Source organism: Zootoca vivipara, chromosome 10, assembly GCF_963506605.1.
Source record: "Zootoca vivipara chromosome 10, rZooViv1.1, whole genome shotgun sequence".
In the NCBI taxonomy this organism is placed as follows: domain Eukaryota; kingdom Metazoa; phylum Chordata; class Lepidosauria; order Squamata; family Lacertidae; genus Zootoca; species Zootoca vivipara.
In genome coordinates this window covers 55905346-55932431 of record NC_083285.1, presented here as the reverse complement: position 1 = coordinate 55932431, position 27086 = coordinate 55905346, and the positions used below count along the sequence as shown (strand labels likewise).

The following is a 27086-nucleotide window of genomic DNA, read 5'->3' as shown; positions in this document are numbered from 1 at the left end:
ACCTCATTACAACACTCACAGCTGTTCAAAGCAAGCCAGAATACCTCACTCAAGAAATCAGCTCAGTGAAAACCAACAAGAACAGATGGGAAAACAGTTTGGAATCAAAGCCAGATTGGTTGAAAATCTGGTTGGTGTGTGCTCATTCTTGGATGAAGGGGACCAGGCTTCTTGATTTCTGGGGAATTGCGGTGGAGTCATCATAATGTTTATACTGGGCCAATCCCACAAAGCAGAATTCAAATTTATCTTGATAACTTTCAGCCCTTGTGCAATTTATTTATATGTTTTAAACACTCACACCACACTTTTCAATTAAAATTTGCAAGGCAGCTAACAATAAAAGAAGAGTGTAAGTTATTTTATTAGCTAATGACAGCTAATAAAACACCACTAGAACTACAAGATAAAACATCACAAGAAAATTCAACAGAATCTAAAAGAGAAGGCAGGTAAAAATTCATTAATAATTTTCATTAAAAATCTGGTTTAAAATAAATCCTTAACCTGGTGCCTAAAATGCAGCAATAATAATGAGAGCACTCAGAGACAGCCCTCTAGTGGCGAACTTAAAATAGGCAGGTTCCTAAGGTAACAGGCAGACCTTTTGTGCCAATGAAGCAGTTATCATCACAAAGAGTCATATAATGAAGATAGAGTTGAGCTGCGCAAATGGTTATGAGAATCTTCATCATTGTGGAGTCAAAATATCTTATGATTATGAAATGCTGGAGGAAAAGAGGACTACTGCAATGTACTGTATGTGGGATCCTATATAATAAAGTCCAAGTTGTCCCTGCGTCCAAGCTGTCCCGTGTGTCCCTGGGTCACTGCGCATGGGCCCCAGGGACACAGGGATTGGACGGAGAGACAACGGCCAACCGCCGCTCCGCCAACCATCGCTCCGAAGCCCAGTCTCATGCTGGAGGTGCGCGGTGAGGCGGGGGGGGAAAGAAGCGCTCCCCCCGGCAGCCTTGCCGCGCACCGCCGGCATGGGACGGCGCTTCCTCAGCGAACACAAGCAGGCAGACAGCCCGCCTGGTTGCCTTCCCCGAGGAAGCCGAAGCGGCAGCGGGCGCCGAGGGAAGCCGGCTTTGGCTTGGCGGCGGCGGGAAGAAGGGGAGGAATTCCTCCCCTTTTTCCCGCCGCCGCCAAGCCAGTCCCCGAGCCTAAGTGCGGCGCGGCGGGGGCTTTTCGCCGTTTGCCTTCCCGGAGCGAAGGGGGAGGCAAACGGCGAAAAGCACCCGCCGCGCCGCACTTCGGCTCGGGGACTGGCTTGGCGTGCGCGGCGAGGCGGCGGGGGGGGGAGGAGAAGCGCTCCTCCCCCCCGCCGCCTCGGCACGCAGCGCCGGCATGGTACGGAGTTTCGGAGAAGGTCTCCGAAGCCCCGTCTCATGCGGGAGGTGCACGGCGAGGCGGCGGAGGGGGGGGAGAAGTGCTCCTCCCCCCCGCCGCCTCACCACGCAGCGCCGACATGGGACGGGGCTTCGGAGACCTTCTCCGAAGCCCCGTCTCATGTGGGAGGTGTGCGGCGAGGCGGTGGGGGGGAGAAGCGCTCCCCCCCCGCCTCACCACGCAGCGCCGACATTGGACGGGGCTTCGGAGACCTTCTCCGAAGCCCCGTCTCATGCGGGAGGTGCGCGGCGAGGCGGCGGCGGGGGGGGAGAAGCGCTCCCCCCCGCCGCCTCGGCACGCAGCGCCGGCATGGGACGGAGTTTCGGAGAAGGTCTCTGAAGCCCCGTCTCATGCGGGAGGTGCGCGGCAGGGGGGGGGCGGGAGAAGTGCTTCTCTCCCCCCGCCGCCTCGCTGCGCACCTCCCGCATGAGACGGTGCTTCGGAGACCTCCGAAGCTCCGTCCCATGCCGGCGCTGCACGACAGCAGCGTTCTAGCGCCCGTTTTTAAACGGGGTGAATTCCACTAGTCATTATAGAAAATGGTCTGGAAACATCAGTCAATTCAGAATACGCCTGCAAGATGGCTAACTGGGACCAGGCAATACAAGTATATCACAACAGTGCTTCACTGGCTCTCAGTCCATTTCTGACCCTGATTCAATTCAAGGTGCTGGTTTTGATTTTTAAGGCACTTTATGCCTAGGATTGGTTCTCGAACGCTTTGTGACTCAAACGTTTTGGCTCCTAAATGCCACAAACCTGGAAGTGAGTGTTTCAGTATGTGAACATTTTTTGGAAGCCGAACATCTGATGCGGCTTCTGTGGCTTTCGATTAAGTGCAGGAAGCCGCACCTTACTTTTCGAACATTTTTGGACGTTGAACGGACTTCCAGAACGGATTCCGTTCGAGAACCAAGGTACAGGAACAAGGAAGAGAGATACCTCTCTTCACAGGAACCTACCTGAAACCTGAGATATTCAGAGGCCCTTCTCCAAATGTCCCACACCAAGTGAAGTGTAACTATGGAAGAGGGGGCCTTTTCAGCGATGGAGCTTCAACTATGGATTGTCTTCCCCAGAAATGCTCACTTAGTGCCTACCGTAATGTCATTTTGGCACCAGGAGAAGACTTTGTCCTGACTCTCTGCACCTGTTTTTATGCTGTACTTTATTATTCTTGTTACTAAATTATAATTTTTTATTATTTGGGAACTTTGTTATAAGACAGTCTGAAAACAAAACAAATAATGATATATATTATCTAAACAGCCACATACATATGGCAAGAAGGGAGAGTCAGGGATGGAATAACTGGTAAAAAATGATTCCAGAAAGTAATATTTTCCTAAGACATTACTGCACATAAGATTTCTACACAGAAATGAGCAATTTGCCTTGGGCTGCATAAACTTCATTAAATATAAAAATTAAGGGGGTGGGGTGGGGAGAGAAATACCTTGTGATTTTAAAAATTCTTAGCAGTCGCACACATCTCAGAACTGAGATACCCAGTGGTGACATGATCTTTGTTTCCACCAAGATGGTCTCTAGGATTCCACCACACACAATGAAACAGTCAAAGCGGTTGAAGAGAGAAACAAAGTAGGCTTGAAGACCCAGGCTGTACATCTTCAGGAGCATTTCAGCCGTGAAAAGAGCCAGCAGTACCTTATTGGCAGTGTCTCATAAAAATAAATAGACAAATAATGATCATTATAGTGGCACTAAAAGACAAATAGAACAGAAAGACCATAAGAACAGAAATCTTCAAATTAGGTTTTATCCTAATTTGCAACTGCTGCCTTCAACAATTCATTACTGTGAACTTTTAACCTGTGTTTTGTTTTTAGAGACATTTTGGACAACTTTTTGAATGTTGATAACCTAGGGTTGTAGCCAATGTTAGTTAGACAGAGGGCACACCCATAGCAATTACTGGATATGACTAGCTTAGGCCCATTAATTTCAGTGGGTCTAAATCTGAATACTAGAACAAAACAAGATGTAACCCTTGATGTCCAAACTCTATTTGAATTTTAGTATAATTTTGTTTAATCTCTATTCTTGTTTCCCTTTTCTGATAACTGTTGCAGCTGAATTCTACCACACATCTGATGCTGGTCCTGCTAAATGCCACATTATAAATTAGCTCAAAACAATAAGTTTCCCCCCTTAAAATATGCTGCAAATGACTGAGGTTGCAAACCCAACACTCTTTGTTCCTGAAGGGTTTAGGATGGCATATATTCTCACCTGTTCACTGGTAGAGAGGCATGCTAGTATTGGGAAGATTCTGCAGTGGCAGACACTACAGCTATATCCAGGTGGGTAGTAACCTCCCACTGGCAAAGTGAGGCAGAAAAAGCCCCAAAGATCCTGAGAGCCCAATCCTTGAGTTCCTCTACTGCACCAGCCCTGGAGCTGCTACAGCAAAACTGGGGGACGACGACGACACCCCACTTCTTCCTTCTTGGCAGTAGCCAGCAGGGCCTTACACATGACAGAGGTTCCACCACTCTGCAACTAATTCCCTGCCCCCCAGTTGAGATTGCTCTGCAACATAATTTATATAACTCTGAAAAGTCACTCCTGATTTATTCCAGTGTTGTGTACATCGGTCAGAATTACTAGATAGCTATGACTGTCCTTTATTCTAGAAAAATGGCTTTTAAACTACATTCTGAGGAATCCTGTGATTATTTGGAAGCTTATCAGGAATTTCTCAATGGAGAAGGTCAGCAATGGCAGATGAGCTTCCCTGAAATACAGCTAGTCCATCACTACAAGCTTCTGTTACGTGCACTCATGTTGGAATTTTGGATGTCTTATAGAGTGCATGCTCAGTTTGAATAGTGTGACTGAGGCCAAAGATTCCTGTACATGTTGCATGAGAACAGAATGAACACTCTAAAACATGCCCCAGAACCTGTACAACACTCAGAACATGCATAATAAATACACAGGGGTTCCTCTGAACACAAGTCCATGGGCAAAGGTGAAGGTATCAGGCAACCAGGTTGGGCAACTGCATATACAGTACATGCAAGAAGACTTTACAAAAGGGATGGGGACCCCCCCCCGAAGGCTGCATTCCAATACCCCACATTCTCTTACACACACACACACACACACACACACACACACACACACACACACCATTGAAATTTCCACTGGTGAAAAACTGCTCACTGGAAACAGTAGTTGTTTCCCTCCCAAATGCAAATAGCTTTTAACATAACTTTTAACAGATTATTTTGGGCAATGAAATTACAGGCACAAGGGCCTGACTTAGATCAGAGACCACAGTTAGGGGGAAAGGGTTAAAGCCTCTTTACTCTCATACCAGACACCCATCCAGATCAGGCACCCAGCATCTGCAATTTGCTGCTTTCCCCTCTCCTGCCACATCTCCTGATAAGTCCAGAATCAGGAAGATGGTTCAAGGAGCAAGAGCCCTGGGGGCCTTATGTCTGAGGTGACACGAAGCCCAAAGGTTAGAGGTTCCCCATTCCTGTATTACATAGTTTTGATGTTTCAGTCTAGTCTGTGTCTTGTGTTTGTATTGTTGAACAGAGCACTGGGGACCCAGTTATTTGATTAGTTTAATGGATTAATTATACTATTATGCTCTTGGAACATGGGGCTGCATATCGTGGCACCTTAGTGCCTGTTCATATTCTCCCTTCCCTATGCTAGCTGGCCAGAAAAATGATCATAAGAACCATGGAGCAGAATAGAGAATATTTTGAGAAGGTACAGTTTTTAATATTTTGTATTTTTTCCCTGGTACTTATGCAATTAAATGGTTTTACTTTTTGAACACTAAGTTCAGTTTATCTGCACACATAAATAAAATTTCAATTAACTGTAATATTATGTACACTCTCATAAATAAAACACAGCATTATTTTAACAAAACAGAATCCTTCATACCTTGGACTTCAGTGAGCCAATCTGACTGGTTATAATGTTCAGAGGCAATTGTGAGGGTGTTAAGAAACACAAGGAAGATCACGAGCCAGTAGAACACATTGGATTTGACAGCAGCTCGACATTTCCGCCTGCAGAACCGATTCCATCTACGCCAGTAGCGACTTGAAAAATGGAAAGAAACCTGTAATTATGATTGCTGTGTGCACCAAACAAGTTGTTTACAAAACCCTATGAGGTCACCTTTGACCTCCAATTATTAATTTGTATTTACTAGCCTAGCTTCCTAGAGGAGTGTTTTCTATGTTTGCCTGGACATGGAAGGAAAGAAGCAAAAGACAACACATTTGCACGTTGTTCAGTATAGTTGTCCAGTGGTCCAGCGAAGCCTACAGAGCCTTGATAGTACAAGAGGCCCTCTTGGGCATGGACTGCTGATGAAAGTGGGCAGACTATGTCTCTTGAATAGCCCTGCCTGTGTTGCACTGACTTCATGGTGCAATGTACACACATTTGTAGCAAGCTACAAATCATAGTGAAGACAGGAGTGCCTGGCGTGCTCTGGTCCATGGGGTCACGAAGAGTCGGACACGACTAAACGACTAAACAACAACAACACAAATAATAGTGCAAGCTCTGTTTTCTTCCTTCCTTATAATCTTTAAATTTCGCTTTACTAGTTGTGAATAGCAAGAGTTTATACAAAATGGACACTTACATAGGCATGCAAATTCTTTACTGCAGTTGCACATGCCCCTTTTAATCAGCAGTAGCTTGGGCCCAACTCTAAAAAAGAATATTCTCTTGGATATGGGTAAAATGAGCTGTTTATTGCTTCCTTTTTTGCTTTCTCTTCATATGGAAGTCAAGACCACACAAAGCCACTGACCCAAACACCAAGTTCAACCTCTGCTGTTCAGTTTGAAACCAATTTATGAAGATGAGCTCTAAACACCCCAAAGTGGGTGGTCAGTGTTGGTGGCTAGGATGCTATATCTTCATCTACCAGCAGCTACAGATGTTCCCCTGGCTCTTTTACATAAAACATTAATCTCTCAATTACCAAATAACTACAGGCATAATCTTTGCCCATAGAAGTCAATGGAAAAGTTGTCCCTTTCCTATCTCTCTAATATAAAATGCAACTATTCAGAATTTCATAGCAGAGGTTCACAGCCATCAAGATCCCAACAACAACAGAAACTGCCTTGCCCAGAATTATTTTCAGAAACTGTGTTAGCAAGGTCTAGCATTTTGTCCTTTGAACCCAAAGCTAGGGCTACTATTTGCTGAGACGGAGTGTGAGTACAATGCTATGTTATGTTTCCTGGAACACGCAGCCCCTCACGTGTGTCACAGTGATTTCTGGGAGTAATTACTAACCACACCAAGTATTTAAAGCTAATTATACAGCCCGTACTCTTCACAATTTAGCTTGCCTAGCAACCAGTTTTCAAGCAACACTTGGCTCCTAGATAATAAAGGCAATGGGTTTGTGTTTGTGTGTTTAAAGCTCATATTAAGTGGCATGTGCATCTTCCTTGGCTATGCCTATCTCTCTCAATCTCTTGCTATGGATAAGCACAAAATACATTATAAATCAGTAATCAGTAAAACAACATGCTATAAACACAATGTGAATCTTACAGCAACACTTTATCAGACAAACAGGTGCTCCTCTACAATTCTTATTAAAGAACAACATCTTATGGCACACTTCTCCAATCTTGCCCCTACCCACCCAATTCCTAGCCAACATGGCCAATTATCAGGGACAATGGGGGTTGAGGTACACCAATAGGATTGGGGAAGGTTGCCTTATGACATTACTAAATGTATGAACACATTTGACACCTACCCACAACACACTCAGAAGCTCCAAGGCCAGAAATATTCTCATGAGGGAGCAGCAAATCACCTTTTCAGTGAAAGCTGCATATTCAAGGAAAAGCCTGGAGAAGCCCTGGGAGACCAGCCCAGACTCTTAGTCTCCTCTAATTACTTACTTCCCTTTTCTTTCTTAATGGGTTTTCGCTTCATCATGGCTTCAATGGCCACAGGGGCGCCAATGTGGTAGCTAGTCTTGTTAACCACTCCAATCTTAATTGGATTTCCTCTTCATCAGAGTGGTAAAGGAAGTAGCTCAGCAGCCTACCAATCAAAATCTTTACCTGGCACTATACCATTGCCATTACTAGTTACAACAGGAGCAACAAGAAGATAGATGGAATGTTCATACAAACATTAATTTAGTCTTTAGTAAAGATGGGACTTTTTGTTTAAAAATCTTTAGTAAAGATGGGTTTTTTTGTTTAAAAATCTATTGCAGTGCTTACCTAAACTTAGATTTAGATATCCGGTGCCTGAAAGAGAGAAAAAAATTTTTTTATTGTATCTTAAGCATATGATCTGTTCTCTTAATTTCCATGCAAAGAGAAAGAACAAAATAAGAAAGAGTTACAGATTCTATACAGATTTTATTTTATTTTTGTCATTGAGGCCAAAAAACAATAAATGATGATATATAGCAGTAAGCAACCTAAACTGCATCATTCTAAATGTTTTGAGGATTATATCCACAATCTAGTGGGAAGGAACTGTTGAAGGCTTATCCTCCGTCCATTATAGCCAAACATGGGGGGAAGGGGTATAAATGTGATGGTGGTAGGAATCAGATAGATATGACTGATGGCTTATTTAAGTGATAAGATTCCAAAACCACCATGTCCCACTGCCACTACCCCTCTTCTCAAGGAGCCTGTCCATTGAGTAATTAATAGGCTCTTCCTGAATTGTATAGGTCTTGTTCCTTTAAGGCTCAGTCTGGAAACTGATTCACATGATCACTGTGAAAACTGCTTGTCAATCTTCTGAAAGCAGGGTTCTTTCCTGTGGCCAGCAAGATAAGTGGAACTACTAGTATACATGGCATTAAACTCTTTGCCAGACTTCCAGACAGTGGCAGCTACATGCATCCAGTTGGCATCAGTGACAGCATGGGCAGGATTTTCAAATAGGCATCTTGTGGCCAATAGTCGTGTAGTCAGTGCTAAGAAGGTAATATATATCTTATAACAGTTAATAACAGTCTTAAACTAGCTTGAAAAAGACACCAATTTATATCATTGGTATAGATGTGGCAAACAGCAAACAGCAACTATGCAACCTAGTTCCCCAGAGTGGCTGGGGGAACCCAGCCAGATGGGTGGGGTGGTAATAATAATAATAATAATAATAATGATGATGATGATGTCCTAAATCGTGCTGCAAAATGTTCTTGTCCCCATATAGACAACCATTCTTATCTGTTTCCAACCATTCCAACCATTCTTATCTGTTTCCAAATAAAGAAAATATTTAAGAGATAGGAAGATACCAGCAAAAGATGCTCCAAATAGAGTGCATCTCTCTTTTGTAGTGTTGTAAGTAATACATCTCGAAGCTACGAACATGAGTTTGACCAAACTGCGGGAGGCAGTGCAAGACAGGAGTGCCTGGCGTGCTATGGTCCATGGGGTCACGAAGAGTCGGACACGACTAAACGACTAAACAACAACAACAACAAGTAATACATGGGCAGATAGCTGCCTACAGTGGGATTAGAACAGGAGTGCGACCTGTTGCCTTGATGGACTCTTGTGCAATGATGGCACTTGCATTGCAAATGGGTACAATAATGTTCTTGTCTGACAATGCCATGGCTGGCAAACCTATAACAATGCTATGAACATGATGTAAATAATCTTGACAATAGCACAGAAGCTCAAAGATGCACCAAGAAAGAACCTACCAGCCAGATAACATGCACAACATTTGAGGAACAAAGGGAGTGTATAAGGATAAAAGTTAGATGTTTCCAAAACAAAATGTGAAGCAAATTGGGAGAGGTGCACATCTCGTCACCACAGATTGGTTAATGGTGTTATCATCCCACTATGGTGGTCCCATCTCTGACTAGAACCAAAGTATAAAAGTCCACACAGTGGAGGTTGAAAAGGATTCAAATTTGCTTAATATTCACCTTTGCTTATTCATTTCTCATTATTTGCTGGAACTAATGGATCCAAGTAACCACTTCGCTAAGCTTTTTTCTGACTTACAGACTTGGAATTAACTTTGAACTTAAGAGTTATTTTAGTCCCTTAAGTTTATATTTGGGTTTAAGGTTTGGGTTAAGTTCAGAGTGGATACATGGGTTAAGATTTCCACTAGTCATGATGCTTAATAGGTGACTTGGGCCACACTCTAACTCTTGGCCCAACCTAATCTATCCACAGAGGTGCTGTGATGATAAAACGAGGGTGGTAGTGGGAGGGAGGTATATGTATGCTTCTAGGAGGAAATATGAGATGTAAATGTAATGAATAAATAAATAAATAAATAAATAAATAAAATGATAGAGTAGAGATAATTACTGTAAAGAAGATAATTGATTTACTCAGTTTGTTGTTGTTCAATACTTAATGATTTTGGGAAGGGAACAGGGTAGTGGGAAAACAGGGCAGTGTTGGTGTATTGTTAGGTCTGTAAGTATACGGATGGGAAACAGAAAAGGTGTGGAGATGGAACAGTAACTTTAGTAGAAACTCCCATTTGTTTTAAAATGTTTGTCAGACATCACAAAGGCCAAAATGTTTCTGATTTGGGGGGATAAGACAAAAGACAATCTCAGGATTGTGAAAAAGCAACATATTACAGCCTTTACAGGGACACGGGTGGTGCTGTGGGTTAAACCCCAGAGCCTAGGACTTGCCGATCAGAAGGTCGGCGGTTCGAATCCCCGCGATGGGGTGAGCTCCCGTTGCTCGGTCCCAGCTCCTGCCAACCTAGCAGTTCGAAAGCATGTCAAAGTGTAAGTAGAATAGTTGGTACCACTACAGCGGGGAAGGTAAACAGCATTTCTGTGTGCTGCTCTGGTTTGCCAGAAGCAGCTTTGTCATGCTGGCCACATGACCTGGAACTGCTCCCTCGGCCAATAACGTGAGATGAGCACCGCAACCCCAGAGTCGGTCACGACTGGACCTAATGGTCAGAGGTCCCTTTACCTTTACCTTTACAGCCTTTACACAGGGAAAATAGGTCAAAGAGAAAAGTTAACAAAGGAAGAAAATGGAACAATTGTCTAGGGAGAAATGCAGTTAGGAGCAAAACACTGAGAAGCAGAATCAATGTTAGATTCATTCTTTAATTTAATTTTAGGGATCCCTGTTTTCACTGGCTATTCCTTACAACACAGTTAAGAAAAACCATACTTCTACCAGCTCAAGAAATAACCATACTATACTGGGGGGGGGGGTTAATGTGGTTTAGTTAACTGGATTGTATTCTGAATATTACACCTGATATGCTAATGTTTCTGGAGGAAATGGAAAGTGGTTTTAACTGTTGCACTTACTGTGCAGAAGAGAAATAAAAGTAACAAAGTAGGTTTGTTTAACTGGAGCAAGGGTTCCACTTGGTATCCTTGCGCTGCAACAGAGGGCAGATCAACAATGAACATTAATGGGTCTGCAAATTATCAGTGCTTAAAGGTAAAGGGACCCCTGACCATTAGGTCCAGTCGTGACCGACTCTGAGGTTGCGCGCTCATCTTGCATTATTGGCGAGGGAGCCGGCGCATAGCTTCCAGGTCATGTGGCCAGCATGACAAAGCCGCTTCTGGCAAACCAGAGCAGCACATGGAAACGCCGTTTATCTTCCTGCTGTAGCGGTTCCTATTTATCTACTTGCATTTTGATGTGCTTTCAAACTGCTAGGTTGGCAGGAGCTGGGACCAAGCAATGGGAGCTCACCCCATCACAGGGATTCGAACCGCCGACCTTCTGATCAGCAAGCCCTAGGCTCAGTGGTTTCCTATCAGTGGGTCCCTATCAGTGCTTAGGGCCACCTTAAAATGTTAAACTGGCCCTCACTGGGGAAATGAATTTAAAATTGCTCATAATCCCACTGGGTAAATTCAATGTTATCTCTTTACTTTTCACCAAAGGGGCTGAGTGGCATTTTGAATAACATTTTATTTAATTAAGCTAACAGATGTGGCAGTTATTCCACACATCATGCATGTGATAATTGTACCTCTGGTGCATTAGATGCTGCAGTTAAGCATCTCTACCATGCACACAGGTTACCTAATAATATCCGCCCACCCTTTACTAGTTTGCATCTGTTGCTCTCCCTGACAATGTTGTGTATGTGTGTGACAGAAAGTCTGTGTGCTTTTCTAGCTGAAATGACTTTAAAAACGATTGGAGACAGCTAAGATCTCTCAAAAAAAACAGTGATGGAAATTCACACCATTTTTAGTTATTCAGCATTTTCATAGACCTACATTCTACCTCAAACCAACAATCCTACTGATTCTCTTTGAAGGTATTTATTCACACAACAGATGGTTAATTTACTGAATTTACTACTATGTAGATTACATTAAAGGGAGATTAGACAAATTCATTGAAGATATAGTCCTTCAATGTATTAGTCATGATGATTCTGTAGAAACTACAGGGTCAGAAGCAGTATGTCCTTGAATACTACGTGCTAGCGGGCAGGCCTGTACAGATGGCAGGGGCACCAAAGAAGCAAATATTCAATCATATATTTATTTACCTATAGGAAACTACTTGTCACTGCAAAAAGTTATCCTGAGCTCATACACTGAATATTTCCATAGAGAGTGTCCATACTTTTCAAGTGATTCTTACAAAGATATGATGAAGACATATTTCCTCCACTGCTCAACTCTTCCTGTCAATGTCATGGATTTTAGGTCAAGAACAAAAGCAACAGAAAGTAATTCTAAAATGACCCCAAAAAATTATAGTTATAGGTAGGTAGCCATGTTGGTCTGACATAGTCAAAACAAAATAAAAAAATTCCTCCCAGCAGCACCTTAGAGACCAACTAAGTTTGTCATTGGTATGAGCTTTCGTATCGGAAGAAGTGTGCATGCACACGAAAGCTCATACCAATGACAAACTTAGTTGGTCTCTAAGGTGCTGCTGGGAGGAATTTTTTTATTTTGTCCCAAAAGTTATGTTCTTTGTTTAGTTTTGCTTTTGTCATGGGATTTAATACAACAGCAGAATTGAGTCACCAAAACTTGTTTGGAAATGAACCTAGGAGAGAGAGGATTCTGGGCCATGTTCTTGATGGCAGAAGTCCCTTCTGGTGATATAGTTTGGGCAAACTCATGGAAAATATTGAGTTTTCAGGACCTCCTCTAGCCACCACAAATATCAATACTAGGGGCTCGTGTCCCTGTTTGCTTTTCTCACCACTCTACCAACACCACATTGCCAAACCTGCTTCCTTAGTTTATACCTAACCAAACCCTCCTCCTTTTACATCTTGCCCAAGTCTCCTTCCCCATTACACCGCTCTCCCAAAACCTCTCTTCCTCCCTTATGCCAGGGTGGGGAAACAATTGCCTCCAAATTTGGCCCCTCCTTGCAGGCAACACTGACAGGTGGGTGGGACAAACACAATAGATTATGTAGTGCATTGCCACCCCCTGTGAAACTTGCATAGAAGAGTTATCAAACAAAACATCCTCATCTGGAGGATACCTGTGAAGAGTCAATAACCTGGTTTTGAACTGCTCTACATTTTGGTATGCTAGAGCTAACAGAAAACATGGTGTGGACTTCAAAATAACACACTTCCCTTCATGCCCATAGGCAGTGCCAGAAAGGAAATGGGAGCGGGGACAAGCACCCTTCAGACAAACACCTCACACATATATTTAATATGAAATATACCATTATTCCCCCCCCCAGTAATATTACACATGAGACATAGCCTGTCCCCTCACCCCAAACCACACCTTGCCCCTTCCTTGACCCCAATATACTGTTCTGGTGCCACCATTGTTTGCATTTTACATTGCTCAATAAAAGCACTGTATGGGACAGAAAAGTGAAGCTTCGCATTCAGTGTCCTTTTAATTTTTCCTACAGTGTCAAAAGCAATCTGAAAGGAGTCTTGAAAGCACCCTGCAAAGTGAGCTGTGTGGGAAATTTATCACAGGAAAAGCATTCTTAGAAGTCATAATCTCACACAGCTCTTCGCAGAGTCCATATTTCAAATAAAAAACAAGTATAAATGGAAGACAATGAAAGTTGGACTATGTTCTATGCAAAGTAGCAGTTATTTGTGATACAAATAATTTTCTATGGGAAGCTCTGAACTTCTAGAATAATTCCAGAAAGCCAGTAATTTCTAATTCCAGAAAACCAGTGTGACACAGTGATTAGAGTGCTGGACTAGGACCTGGAAGGAAATATCTAATTCCAAATGTTCTCTCATTCTGATTTAAGAAGAATAAGTCTCTGGCAATGCAAATTCTGAGGAAAGTCTTTAAGATTTACTCTTAACTATCAGTCAGACTCCATGGTGGAAAAAGGAAGACACAAGCATAAATATGGTTAAACTCACGCCAGCCGTGCTCCACAGTTTTCTCCTTCAATATCTCCTCCAGCCACATTGTCAGTGTTCACAGATTCTGTCTCACTGGTGGGCATGCTCACTACAAGGATCAGAGGAATGAAAACAGAAGGTCAGTAATTAGTCTGCAATACACAAATGTGCAGTTACTGGCAGTGAAGATGCTTGCTTAGCAAAAAAAAGCATAAATTAATAAGGAAAATGAATTGTGACCAGAGGAAAAGTCCTAAGATAACATTTTCCTGAAGCTTTACCTGTTTGTTTTAAACAATGTGATACAAATTTCCTGAACTATTTTTACATCCCATAAGATACTCTTATTGACATTTCCATATGGCACAGCCCCCTAAACTTTAAACTTCCACAAACTAAAGTCACCAGAAACATGCCCCATTCTGCTTTCATTCAGTCTTGCAAAATATTGGTGTGTTTTTGTGCACAACTGTCTTTCCATATACTGTATAAGCTTTTTATTTTTATTTTTTAAAATCCTGAATTAAAGAACAGTGCACAGTCCAAACAGGAATATGCTTTATGGGCAGGAAATGAGCAAAAAATAAAAGAGCTGTGTTGAGGAAAAGCCAGAGACAAGGTAATTAAAAAGTGATTGTGAATAACTACAATGCTAGAGCTCTAGGGCAGGCATCCCCAAACTTCGCCCCTCCAGATGTTTTGGACTAGTCCTGTTAGCTAGGGATCATGGGAGTTGTAGGCCAAAACATCTGGAGGGCCGCAGTTTGGGGATGCCTGCTCTAGGGCAATGTTGTTCTAACATTCTAGGATGCAAGTTAGGAACAATCCACACGACTATCCTAAGCATACTGAGACGTTAGTTAAATAAATGCACACATTGCTTTGCATGTGGAATAGCAAGTTATATTATTGTTTCATTGGGTAATTTAGTTAACATGTACTATACTATCACTCTACCCTTTATGGAAGCTTTGTGGTTGCCTTACACGCTGGGCATTTTGTAAAACAATCACATTTATGGCTCAAGCAATTCACCCTAAATATAGACAGAAAGTAAATATAAAGCTTTTGCTTCTATTCTACACTTGATGATTTGGACAAGGCAGGTAACATCCAAAGCATGTCATCTAGGTGCAGAGCACAAATGTGAAAAAGGAGATTTAGAGTAGATTCATACAATAGTCTTGAGAAGCTAGGATGCAGGTAAACATGGCTGTACACACATTATGAATCAACCCACTACCTGGATAGTCACTAGTCAGTCTATGATAAGCCAGTGAGGTTTCTTCCCCTTTTGAGTTCGTCATAAAGTTTGCGTGTAATTTATATGCATAGAGAAGAAAAAGTTGACCATTTCACCATACACCCATTTTAACACAGGTTGAAATGAAACTATATTCTGGAAGGATTGTGTGAATTAGTTCACTTACACAAGCTGTTTCTTTCTCATTTTGCAACCCACCTCAGGTCAGGGAGTAACCCATTAGCAAGTCCTATAACACAAGATTTGTTCTCTATGCATTACAGTTACATAAGTTTGGGAATGTAAAACATACATGAAATTTAACAGGCTGTCAGCCACTGACTATTTCTAATTCTGTACATCAAAAGAGGATAGTTAAGAAGCTAAGCAGAAGTAATGTTTTCTCCTACACTCCACATCAGTGTGTCATCATTCTGAATCTTAAGGCTTCTTGACACTATGAACAATTCAGAGGATGAGTTAACATAATAAAGTTGAATGATATGAATCCCACAAATACTTTTCTAGAAGACAACTGTGAATGTTTCACAATAGGCTATTTGGTGCATTTCCAGGCCCTGTATAACTTGAATAGAAGACTTAATGAAACAGAACATCCTGATGTGGAAGATGCAGAGGGTATTCGCAGAATCCTCAAGATACCTGCAGGAAAGTTAACTTCTGTAGGTCGCTTGAATATATTTTGAAACATAAATTATATATGTGAAAGATTATGAAGTACAGAAATAATGTTAAAGCAGAAATGTGATATCAAGGCATTACTCCATATTATTTTATCTTTCAGAATAGTGAGCTTGTCAGGGATCTGTGACCTTTACAACCAACTGTTTGTCCATGGCAGGTCTTTTTATGTTGCTCTTTTAAATAGCTTAGAAGCACCAAATCTTTAATACTGTCTTTCTACAGTAAGGAATGACTACTGTTTCTGAGGGGTGATTCAGCCACTAGAGCCTCGCATCTTCCCAATAGACACAAAAATCTACTTATTCCATGATGCACCTCTCCCACACTAGTCATAATGTACAGGCAATGGGCTCTTTAAACCAAACCAGGAAAGAGAGCAGTAATGAGTCCTTAGCCCACATTTTGACTTGTGAAGTGAGTGTGAGAGTGCAAAAAAATGTGGTTGCCCTTACGCCCCTGCTTAATTAAAAATATGGGTCCTGATGAAAATTACAGACTTTAGTAGAGCACTTAGATAGCATAGCCATAGCATAAATTAAACTGTTATTATGCACATTATCTCTCAGGTCTTTGGATAATAAAGCAATATATGGCCTTTCAAGCTGCCGGGGGGGTGTTACTGTTTTTGTTTACTATAGTATGTATTTTGTGTTTTTATACTGCAAATGTTGGCATCTGTCTCGAGAGACAAAGAAGTGTGCCTCCGGGGTCCAAACAGCTGCATTAGCAGCACTGAAGTGACCTCCCCGGATTGTCACAGGTCCTGACCTGTCCGGACGACAATATTCCCTCTCAGTCTCGTTGATATGGTCCAAAGGAAAGCAGATAAATACATTTGGCACCAGCTTGGCTGTAAGAGTTGCTGGAAGGAGGCATATAATTTGTCATCCATCACTGGTCATAGAACAGAAGAATTTATTTATTTATTGAATTTATATACCGCCCTATACCTGCAGGTCTCAGGGTGGTTCACAAAATAAAATCAAAATATAAAACCACAAAATACATACTCAAACTAAAAGCAACAACAACCCAATAACCCCTCCCCCACCTTATAAGATAATAAGAGGAGCCCTTATGGATAAGCCCAAAGGCCTATATTATTAAGCATTCTTTCTCACTGTGGCCAACCAGATGCCAAGTGCAAAAGCACTCCTATTCCTGATTCACAGCAACTGGTATTCAGAGGAACACTTCCTCTGATACTGGAGGTAATATAGCTATCATTGCTTTGTAATCATTGATAACCTTATCCTCCATGGGAATTCCTTTCAAGAGCTGTTCAGGTTGATGGTCATCTTGTGATAGCAAATCTCATAGTTTTAACTATGTGCTGTGTGAGGAAGTGCTTACTCCTGTCTGTTCTGTTCTGAATCTTCCACCATTTCAATTATCTGTATTCAATCTATATCATAGTGCTGCAATTTTCTCACCTAATATTTTTCTGCTCTCCAAATAAAGTACACAAAATGAACTAAATACAATAAAATTACTACTCGGGGTGACACAATGTGTTTGGACAGATGATTTGGCAGCCTCTCAGACCACAGAACTTTATACAACTTTATGAGGTTTTATGGTATGCCCTGTATTATTGAAAGATATCCAACATGTCACCAAACATTATTTTATTCTAATAATTCATCCACACAATCACCTTCTTGCACAACTGAGAGAAAAGTAGAGCTGTCACATTTTGTTTCTGGTCCAACTGAAAAGTTAGGCTTTAGAAAGTCTGATATTTCCTTCAAAACATTTTTTTTAAAATGTCACTACACTGAAAATATTTTGAACTATTTTTATCCACCACTTTCGAAGAAGACTGTCAAAAACAAAAACATAATCGAAATGTTTTGCATCCATTCAACAGGTTCTATTGTTTTCTTTTGATGGTAGTCAGAAATTTAATAAGAGACTGTATAAAAATATATTAATGACTTTAATTAGCTGAATGCAATAATCTTCTTTGTGGTTAAAATGAAGTCCCACCCCACCAGCAACACATGGTAAGATACTCAGCTTTTAAAAACAGTATATCTACCTGTGTAAATGTAAACAGGTCTCATCCATACTTCTCTTTGTGATTACTAGTCATGAGTCCAAGAGGTTCTTTTTTTGTCCTGCCACTTTCCCTGGGAAAAGTCAATGTTTACTGCTGAATCTGCAGAAAAGCCAACATTTACCCCAGTTCAGCAGTAAACCAGGGAAAGTGGTAGGACAAAAAAAAATAGGGAAAGGGGGAACTTATTGGAACTATGACTAGAAATCACAGCACAAATGAAGTGTGGTTGAGCCTAAAGAGTGTAGGTTGTGCAACTACCATGGGAGAAGGAGGGTGAATCCTATAAAACTGAATGTAGGTTATATAGCAGCAAAGCTTGGTGAATTATATATCAGCGGCCTTTACTTCTCCAACAAAACTGATGTTAAAAATGCCTTCTCTTTTTACACTTAATATTATTTTGTACAATCTTCTTTTTCGAAAAAAATTAAACATCTAGAACATTGTAGCTTGCTATTAACCCCCTATTTCAATACCTTCCAATAAGTTTATTTTACCTGTCTGCTCAAATAAGTCACCTAAGGAATAATGAAATAGTCACTTGCTGTGGGAGAAGCATTCAAAGAAAAATATTCTCAGATTAGCATTTTATCACATGGTTGCTCCAGCAACACAAAATGAAATTATTTGGGGATGTAAAACATTAGATAGAGCTCTTGGAGGCAGCATGGGATACAATTCTGATGACATCAGGAAGAAAAGGTTGATCCAAAAAGTAGTTACCACCAAGTGCACAATGCTGTAGAAGCTATACAAGGACACAGACATGCACCAACGGACTACACAGTTACTACACAGAAACATACACGTACACATAAAGGATGGACACACAGTACATTGGAACGTTACCATGAGTTTCTGTGGAGTGACTAAACCAAGCAAACTTTCCTTTCTTCTTATCAGGCAAGCCAGCTGGAGCGTTTTCTTTCACAGACAAGATGGTCAAGTACCAGGAACAAGACATCAACAGAGAACATGCAGCCAGGAACAGTCAAAAGAAAAAGAAACAAGGAACTCAGCTTACATGTAGGACAGCCACCTCTTATCTCTCATCATGGGAATTAAGAATGCAGAATGAAAACAAAGGAATATGGAAGAGTGAAAGATTACAACAGAAGGGGTCATCAGTATCAGCTAAACATCTTCTTCAGTGTTCTCATATGCATTACACCTGAAACCAGGGAATGCCAGAAACACTGGTTGAACTGAAGACACCAAGATAATAAACTACTGAGTATGCAGCTGCTTCTTCTGGAAGCATCCCTAAAACTAACATTAAACTTGCTTATGTCACCCAATACTGGGAGTTTCTAATGTGTTTTAGCTTATTTTGGCTTTTGCTACACAACACTGGCTGAAATCAGCAGGGTTAATTTAGCCATGACTAACATAACTCCATTGATTTCAGTTAGTTTGCTAAGAATGACCTAGTCAGCTTTTATGATTTTATGAGGTTTAAATGTTTATGTTGTCCAGTGCCTTGATCATTGTTATGAGCTGGTAATTTATAAATATTTTTATATAAGAAAATACAGTAAATACAATATGTAAAGTATAGCTTAAATCAATCAGAAGACAATCAATTATTAATCACAGAGAGACTCAGTTGTTCCAAATGTCTTGTGAAACTGGGGTGGGGGTGGGGAGAGAAAAATATGGAACTATTCCTTTTTGATATATTCAATAAAGTCCTACTAGACAGCAATAAATGAGTCTGGCTTCACCTTCCCATTCAAAAATCTGATGTGCCAAGTAAGTTTTTCTTGAAGGGCTAAATTCCATACATTGTTCCATCAGTTCATAATGTTGATATCAGATAAATTATTCCATTTTTGAACTCTGTATGATGAACAGCTATTAATAAATCTATTAACAGATCTTTTGCTTTAAAATCTTCATTTATTCCCTTGAGTAAATAAAGAAAAATCATGTTCTTATGATAACTGAATCTGGTCCCTGATGACCTTACTTTTTTCTGCAAAAATCATTAACCAAAATTGCACTGCCAGCGGGCACTCCTACCACAAATGGAAAAATGTACCCTAACCCTTGTTCCTGCACCCCCTCCAGCACAAAGGAAAGGATCTGGAAGTAAAGTTGCAAAGCATTATAGAAGCATAATGTCAAGGTGCTGTTGCGGCTACTCTTGAGTAACAACGTCCGAGTCTGCTCTGTCTTTAAAAGTTTTATTGTGCATAGCAAAGAACATGACCTCTCAGTCACTCGCAGAATCTGGGAGTGGACGTCTCCTGTTACATGTCCAGCATAAGAGCTTGGGAACCCCAAAACGCTGCCCCCCGACCTTACGTTTCAGCGTGCGCCTTAAATCAGGCTACGGAAGCGGCTGCCTGCTCCCCTCCACCTGTTGGTCATGGTGGTGCAAGGGCTCTCCTAAATCGCTGAGCCTTAACTGCTCCATCACACTAACTTCCTCATTCCTCCCACCTGACCTGCTGCTGCTGCTCTCACTGGTCGAGGTGCTGGTGTGGAGGATGGGCGGAGGCTCCCTGTACTGAGGTCCCCTGACACATAATATCATCTATGGTGCATTTTTAAAGCCAATTCGCTAGTAGAGATGGTTTTAAGAAGACTCACTCTCCATAGTCATTCCCATTTTCCTTCATCAATACCCGCCCCCCCCCAATCCATCTTCTGTGTAGATTTTAAACTGCTCAATTTCCCAAAAGTAAAACTGACAAAGGCTTTGTACATAGCTGCTACAAACCCTTTCCCTGTGGGGCTTATATTAAAAAATACATTATCTACTTGTGTAAGAGTACACATAGTGTGGAGAATTGTGGAGAATACCACCCTTAGAGTTTAACATTCCTAAGAACAGAAAACTGAAAAACAAAACATAGCAGCATTGTTTAGGAGTAAAATCAAATCATTAAAATATAATGGTTGTGCAAATATTGCTGTTATTTTTATTGCTCTTCTGCAACTGCTGTGCAGTTCCCGGTTTTTATTGTTTGCTTTTAAGTGTCATATTTGGGTCTGCATTTAAAAATGTTTTCTGCTTTTATATTGTAACATGCATTTAAGTATTTCTGGAGAAACTGGGTCTAATGTAAAAAAACATGATTTCTTGATAGTCATTTTTTATTAGGGGCACACTTTTTGGGAGCATGTATCAGCAGTTAATTGGCACCAGTTGTTTCCTTCCTAAAAATATGATACAATAAAAATCTCAGCTACTACAGTAACATTGGTTCAAAAACCCTGCACATCAGTCCTATGATAATCTCATCACCAAACATTTTACAGGATTTTTTAGTTGTGAAATGACAAGCACTACCAGTAACATGCGGATGTACATTATATTTGCTGGAGCTCTTGTGAAACAGAATAGAACCAGTAAGTGAACTGGACAGGGGGCAGATTTGACAATCAAAATTGGACACCTCCTGTTCAGAGGTCCCTTATGTTCATATACATTTTTTCAACATAAATTTTATTTTTCCCACCCCTCCTTTCCTGATGTTTGTTTTTTGCTACTTTTTATTAGCTGTTTACAATACAGTGGACGCTCGGGTTGTGAACGTGATCCGTGCGGCGGCACGTTCGCAACCCACAGCATTCACAACCCACAGCGCCGCATCTGCGCACATGCGGGTTTGCGAATTGACGCTTCTGCACATGCGCAAAGCACGATTTAGCACTTCTGCACATGCACAAACGCCGAAACCCAGAAGTAACCTGTTCCGGTACTTCTGGGTTCGGCACGGTGCACAACCCGAAAACGTGCAACCTGAAGTGTCTGTAACCTGAGGTATGACTGTACATGTGTTTTATTATCTGAACTTCACTTTTATTAGTTCTTTCAGAAATCCACTGCTTATATTTCAAATCCTGCCCATGACCCACCCAGCCAATTTTACAGGATCAGCCTTATTTATATTCAACAGTAAAACTACAACATGTGTCATCATCAGAACACTCCCTTCAACCAGATCCATGTGTAAGACAGCTATACTTCATAGCAGGCTAGGCTCCATCTCTATCAGCTCCCCACACATCATTGTGTAGCTCTTTGGAATAATGCCATCCTTGGCTTTATTCATCCTGCCTGGCTTTACATCTTCTCCGCAATGGATGGTACTCCTTACACATAATGTAGCCATACCAACCAGCTGCAAGATCCTCAATGCATGTCTCTTCTCCATGCCACTCAAGTAATGTTATTTTCATATTCTAGCAAGGCAACAATGTTCCTGCTTGGACACCACATAACAAAGAAACAGCACTGGCATTATTCAAAGTAGGAAACATAATTTACTTTCCAGTTGTTCACAATACAGAACTAAGAAGAAGAGAAGAAGAGTTTGGATTTGATATCCCACTTTATCACTACCCGAAGGAGTCTCAAAGCCGCTAACATTCTCCTTTCCCTTCCTCCCCCACAACAAACACTCTGTGAGGTGAGTGGGGCTGAGAGACTTCAAAGAAGTGAGACTAGCCCAAGGTCACCCAGCAGCTGCATGTGGAGGAGCGGAGTCTACCGCTCTTAACTACTACACCACACTGCCTCTCCAAGTTTTCATGTTCAGTTGTGAAGCAATTTTCTTAAATCAAGTTACATTTTGTGATCAGCATCATCACCAGTAAGAGTTTCTGTTTCATCCCAGGAATCAGACCCTAGTTTTATTATCTTCCTTGGTTTATGAGATGCTGGCCTCATTTTTTTGATCAATTAATTTATATGAAACGATACTTTCTTTGTACCACATTTATTAGCAGTGGTATAGTGCCCTGGAAACAATCAATTACTCTGCATTCATTTATACCAAGTATGCAGAAAGCTGCACCAGTGTGGAAGTTAAATATGATTTTCCTCTTTTCTGCTCATGTGAATGAATCTCAGTATATAAAACTGTATGCTGATAATTCGTAATGGCATTTCTTACAGAGTGTAAAATGATACTTTGTAGAAGAATTTAGAAAGGTTCAAAAGCTCCTTTTATATTTCACTAGAATAAACTGCTACAAAAAATGGTATGACCTTTTCAACTGAGTCCAAAATTAACTTATGGAATTCATTGCCACAAGATGTTCACTGCTGACAAGACCTATTCATGGGTAAGTTTGTTAAGTTTCATCTTCTGAAATTAAAAGTGTCTGTATTGGATTTTTTTTTTTTGCAGTTTTCCACTTACATATGTTATGTTTGATAGCACTGTGATCACTGTTTGCAATCAATTCAACATGGCTTACATCTCACACCAGATCCTGGTCACACCTTAAGATTTAGGTTTGACTTCCCTCTGATCAATTCCATTGCCAACTGTTCTATAGTGCACTGTAATTTCTAGGATATCTAGAAATCTTACCTCTTTGTCATGACTGGAACACACACTTACTTAGTTTGTGTGAGGTAATTGAAAACCTCAACAGTTTGAATTACCTCAACATTTTCTTGTTTAGATGCCACCTTTCATTCTTCATCTCAAGATCACTCTGAAACCCTCTTCAGTCCTTGGTGCTAAATGCATAAGCTTGCATGCATGCCCTGACCCCTAGGCACTTTTAACTCTCAAATGTTCAGACAAAAGCCCAAAGATGGCTTAAATCATTTCCGAATCATCATACTGAACATCCTTTCACAAGAAGAAAAATGAAAGAGGGGGAAATACATGTTTCCTCAAGAGCCCTCAGTTATCCCCCACCCCACCCCAAAACTCAAGAGTTCCAAGAAAGGACTGAGTTTATACATTCAGCAGTCTTAAAACCTAAAAAGCTGTTTCTACACTGTACCAGCCTGACTCCTCTAAAAACAAAACAAAACAAAACAAAACCTCCCTGCATATGTGGGGGAACAGGAAGCTAAACTGAATATTTCTCCCTAATATGCAAATTTTGTACATTTTTTGGAAAAGGCAACATTTGAATATGCATTCTCCCACCTGCAGGCTGAACAAGTGCAATCCCCCAAAAGCATAACTATACTGAATTTATTTTCTGGCCCAAAGTCAGTTCCCAAGTGCATATAATTCCCAGGTAATATAACATTTCACTATTTTTTTTACATTAAGTTTTTAAATTGAGACTGTAGGCCGCCTGCTACTAGTCTGAAATGATAATAAAATACACTTCAGCATTCTTAACAACCAGCTAACATAATGTTATGTCTACTAAATATATTTGTAATTTAGTAGTAAATTTGTAATTCGTAATAAAAATATTTGTAATTTTGAACACAGCACACCTTCAGGCAGTTTTACTAACAGGTTTGCCATTATCATAAAATCTTACAGGGCAGAAAAATGCAACCAGCACTGTTTTCAGCTTGGAATCAAGAGGTTAAACAATGCTTTAAAGGGCTTTCCTCTTAAAGCAAGCTTTTCAAGTATGTAATTTTAACTTCTGCAACTATTCAGACAGTGAAAATGGATAAACTGCGCCAAACTGAATTGAAAAACAGGCATATTTGATAGGTTTGCAATAGTTGCTTTTTGTAGTCTGTGAAGACTTTTTGTAGCATTCATAGAAGTGAGGAACTGTTAATATTACCTTGAATTAGGCCTTGTGTGGGCAGGTGTTATGCAAGCTTCCCTCACACAGCTGTCAAAGTAACTAATTTATAACCTTCTATATCTCCTGCTATTCTGATCATGATTCTTCGAATATTTTTGTCACTAAACTGATTTAATCTGGACAAATTCTCAGAGAAAGAGCTGTCTTTACATTTAAAGTCCTGGTTGGGGAAAACAGAATTATACAGGAAAGGTACAGTCCAACATTTGCCTGGTTATTTCATGAATATCAGCCCTCCTTACCTCTGCAGCTCCCAGCCATACCCATTTTGCTCTGCTCATTTGCTCTGCTTTTCTTCCCCTAGGCTTTTCTCTTTGTCCATGCCCATGCCCTCTTCCTTTCCTTCCTGTGTACCACTCCCTCTTCCAACTTTTTAATTATCACATCATACATTTAAAGCACATGACTTCCACCAAAGAAGTATGGGAACTGTAGTTTGTTAAGGGTCCTAGGGATTGCAGCTCTGGGAGCTGCAGTTCCCAGGATTTTCTTGGGAGAAGCCATGTATGGTACAGCTGTTTTATCATTCTCTTCTCCTAGAAAATATGACTTGGGTTTGGGGGTTTTATCAAACAGCTTCTTTCAAGATTCTCTCTGAAAACACAATGGCTAGGATTTTGCTTTTTATTGCCAGGATTCTGTTCTTTGTTAGTTGATCATGATGATACTGTATTTTAGATTCCTAAGCAATAGTTTCAAAGGATAGATTTGCATGGTATTCATTCATGGATGGTTTAAGAGAGCAAAGTTTCTATTTGTAAAATCTGTGAAATCACCTTGTGAGGTGGTGGTGGGGACACAGTCTAAAAGCTGAAGCTGGTGCAAAAGATGGCCACAGGCAGGGGTCCCAGCTTAAATAAGATATGGGGGGGGGCAGGTAAGTACCGTCCCACATAATCAACCACATGATACGGTGCATGCACATGATTTTAATGGCAATGTACATTCAGAGTGGAACAGACTCCCACAAGAGGTGGTGGACTCTCCTTCCTTGGAGGTTTTTAAGCAGAGGTTAGATGGCTATCTGTCGTGGATGTTTCAGCTGAGATTCCTGCATTGCAGGGGGTTGGACTAGATGATCTTGGGTCCCTTCTGGCTCTAAGATGCTAGGTTTCTATGATCAACTTGGGGGGTGGGCTGGCCCCCTCAAATATTTTATTGGAGGACCAAGCCTCCTCAGCTCCTAGGAGGTGGCTCCTATGGCCACAGGAGTGTTGAGCAGTGACCAAGAAAAGATCACATAAAATGAATTATTTGAGAATTGCACTTTCTTCCTGTTTGCTGCTGGGCCCAATGTAAGGTATTATGTTTAGCTTACAAAGCCCTGAATGAATTGGGACCCAGTTACATGAAGGAGTGCCTCTCCCTGTATTTGCTACCCCAGGTCTTACAGTCTGCAGAAAAGGCCGTTCTTGTGGTCCTGTAGTGGTCTGCTGGGTATGGAGGTTTTGTCTTCTCCTATGATCACCCCCAGGGCCGGCTCTAGGTATAGTCCCGGTGGCGCGGGGCGCCAGGGCACCGGGCCGGCAGGTGGGGCGCTGCGAAGCCGTGTAGAAGCCGTGCTGCGCGCTGCAAGGGCGGGGGCGCCGGAGCGATCTCCGCGCCTCAGCACCAGGGCGCCTGGCCTGCTCGAGACTGCCCTGATCACCCCATGCAATCCTGATCCCCTCTGGGAAGAAGGTTTGGATATAAATTTAATTTTTTTAAAAAAACAAACAAACCATATCCACTTTTGAAATCAGCTTAAGACACAGCTCTTGTACTAGAATGAGAAGTGTGGCTGAGACCTGTATTTTATTTCTGCTGCAGGTGTACAGCAGAATCCAGTGCTGTGGTAATGTTAATATGAGTAAAAAAAACCAGTTCAGATGTATGGGTAGGTGCTCTTCTTTAACCAAAGGCTTCTACTTCCACTCCCTTCCTACTTTAAAATCATGCACTATCCCACTGTCATGTGTTATGTGTGGGTATGGCTATGAATCAGGATGTTGTTTACGTCTTAATTTTTTATTAAGGAACTGAAACAAAATATATCTGTCAGGGGGACTCCCTACAGGGAGCCTCCCCCCCCCTCTTCGGGGCGACAGCACAAGCAGCGAGTCAGGAGGAGGGAATGAGGAATGGAGCAGAATGGAGAGAGGGTTCAGTGAGGTGTCTGAGCCCTGGCAACGCTAGGGGGAACAGAGCATGCAGGAGGGGCTCAGAGACGTGTCAGAGCCCTGGCACTGCTCTGGTTGAGGGTCAGCAGATGAGGGGCTCAGCGAGACGTCGGAGCCCAGGCGCCGCCCCAGCCGGCAAGAGGGGAGATCTCTCCTTCCAGTGCTCGAATTGAGGCGCGGCCCCACATGTAGGGCAAAGGGGCAATGTTTTGTGGTGCCCAGGCTTTTACGCTGGCTGAAAAGCAGGCGGCAGCCATTGCCGGGTTCTGAATCGGACTAGGCGGTCATGTTTTCTGTTATCTCTGCACTGTAAATAGTGTGCACAATAAAACTCTTAAAGACAGCGCGGACTGGAGCGTCTTTACTCGAGAGTAGCCACAACAATCCCCTGACAGCATCCTTTCACTAAGGACAGCTCCTTCAGCCTGAGGCATAATTCCCCATGTGGCCCTACACAACTGATTTCAAAGAGGCAGATCACAATGTGCTTGTAACAAATCTAAATCATGTGGCTATTTTAACTGATTTTTATTTCCATTGTATTGGGATTTTTGTGCACTGCTTAGAGACAATTGTAGTTACATAGTATATGAATTTGAGAAATTAAATAATAAAAATAAACTATCAAATAGACTTGTTACTT

General features: G+C 41.5%; 1 protein-coding gene across 16 annotated transcripts in view; it reads right to left on the bottom strand.

Moving 5' to 3' along the window:
* Positions 1-27086, bottom strand: part of CACNA1C (calcium voltage-gated channel subunit alpha1 C) — a 550248-nt gene that overhangs the window by 145210 nt on the left and 377952 nt on the right. For 8 of the 16 annotated variants that reach the window (XM_060279995.1, XM_035127322.2, XM_035127323.2 and 5 more), the window contains 5 exons: positions 18600-18674; positions 13759-13849; positions 7662-7688; positions 5329-5489; positions 2852-3077 (listed from right to left, as the gene is read on the bottom strand). In XM_060279995.1, coding sequence (XP_060135978.1) covers positions 2852-3077; positions 5329-5489; positions 7662-7688; positions 13759-13849; positions 18600-18674 — 580 coding nt within the window. The remainder of the gene's footprint in view (positions 1-2851; positions 3078-5328; positions 5490-7661; positions 7689-13758; positions 13850-18599; positions 18675-27086) is intronic. The other 8 variants (XM_035127332.2, XM_035127337.2, XM_035127333.2 and 5 more) reach the window with 1 other exon arrangement.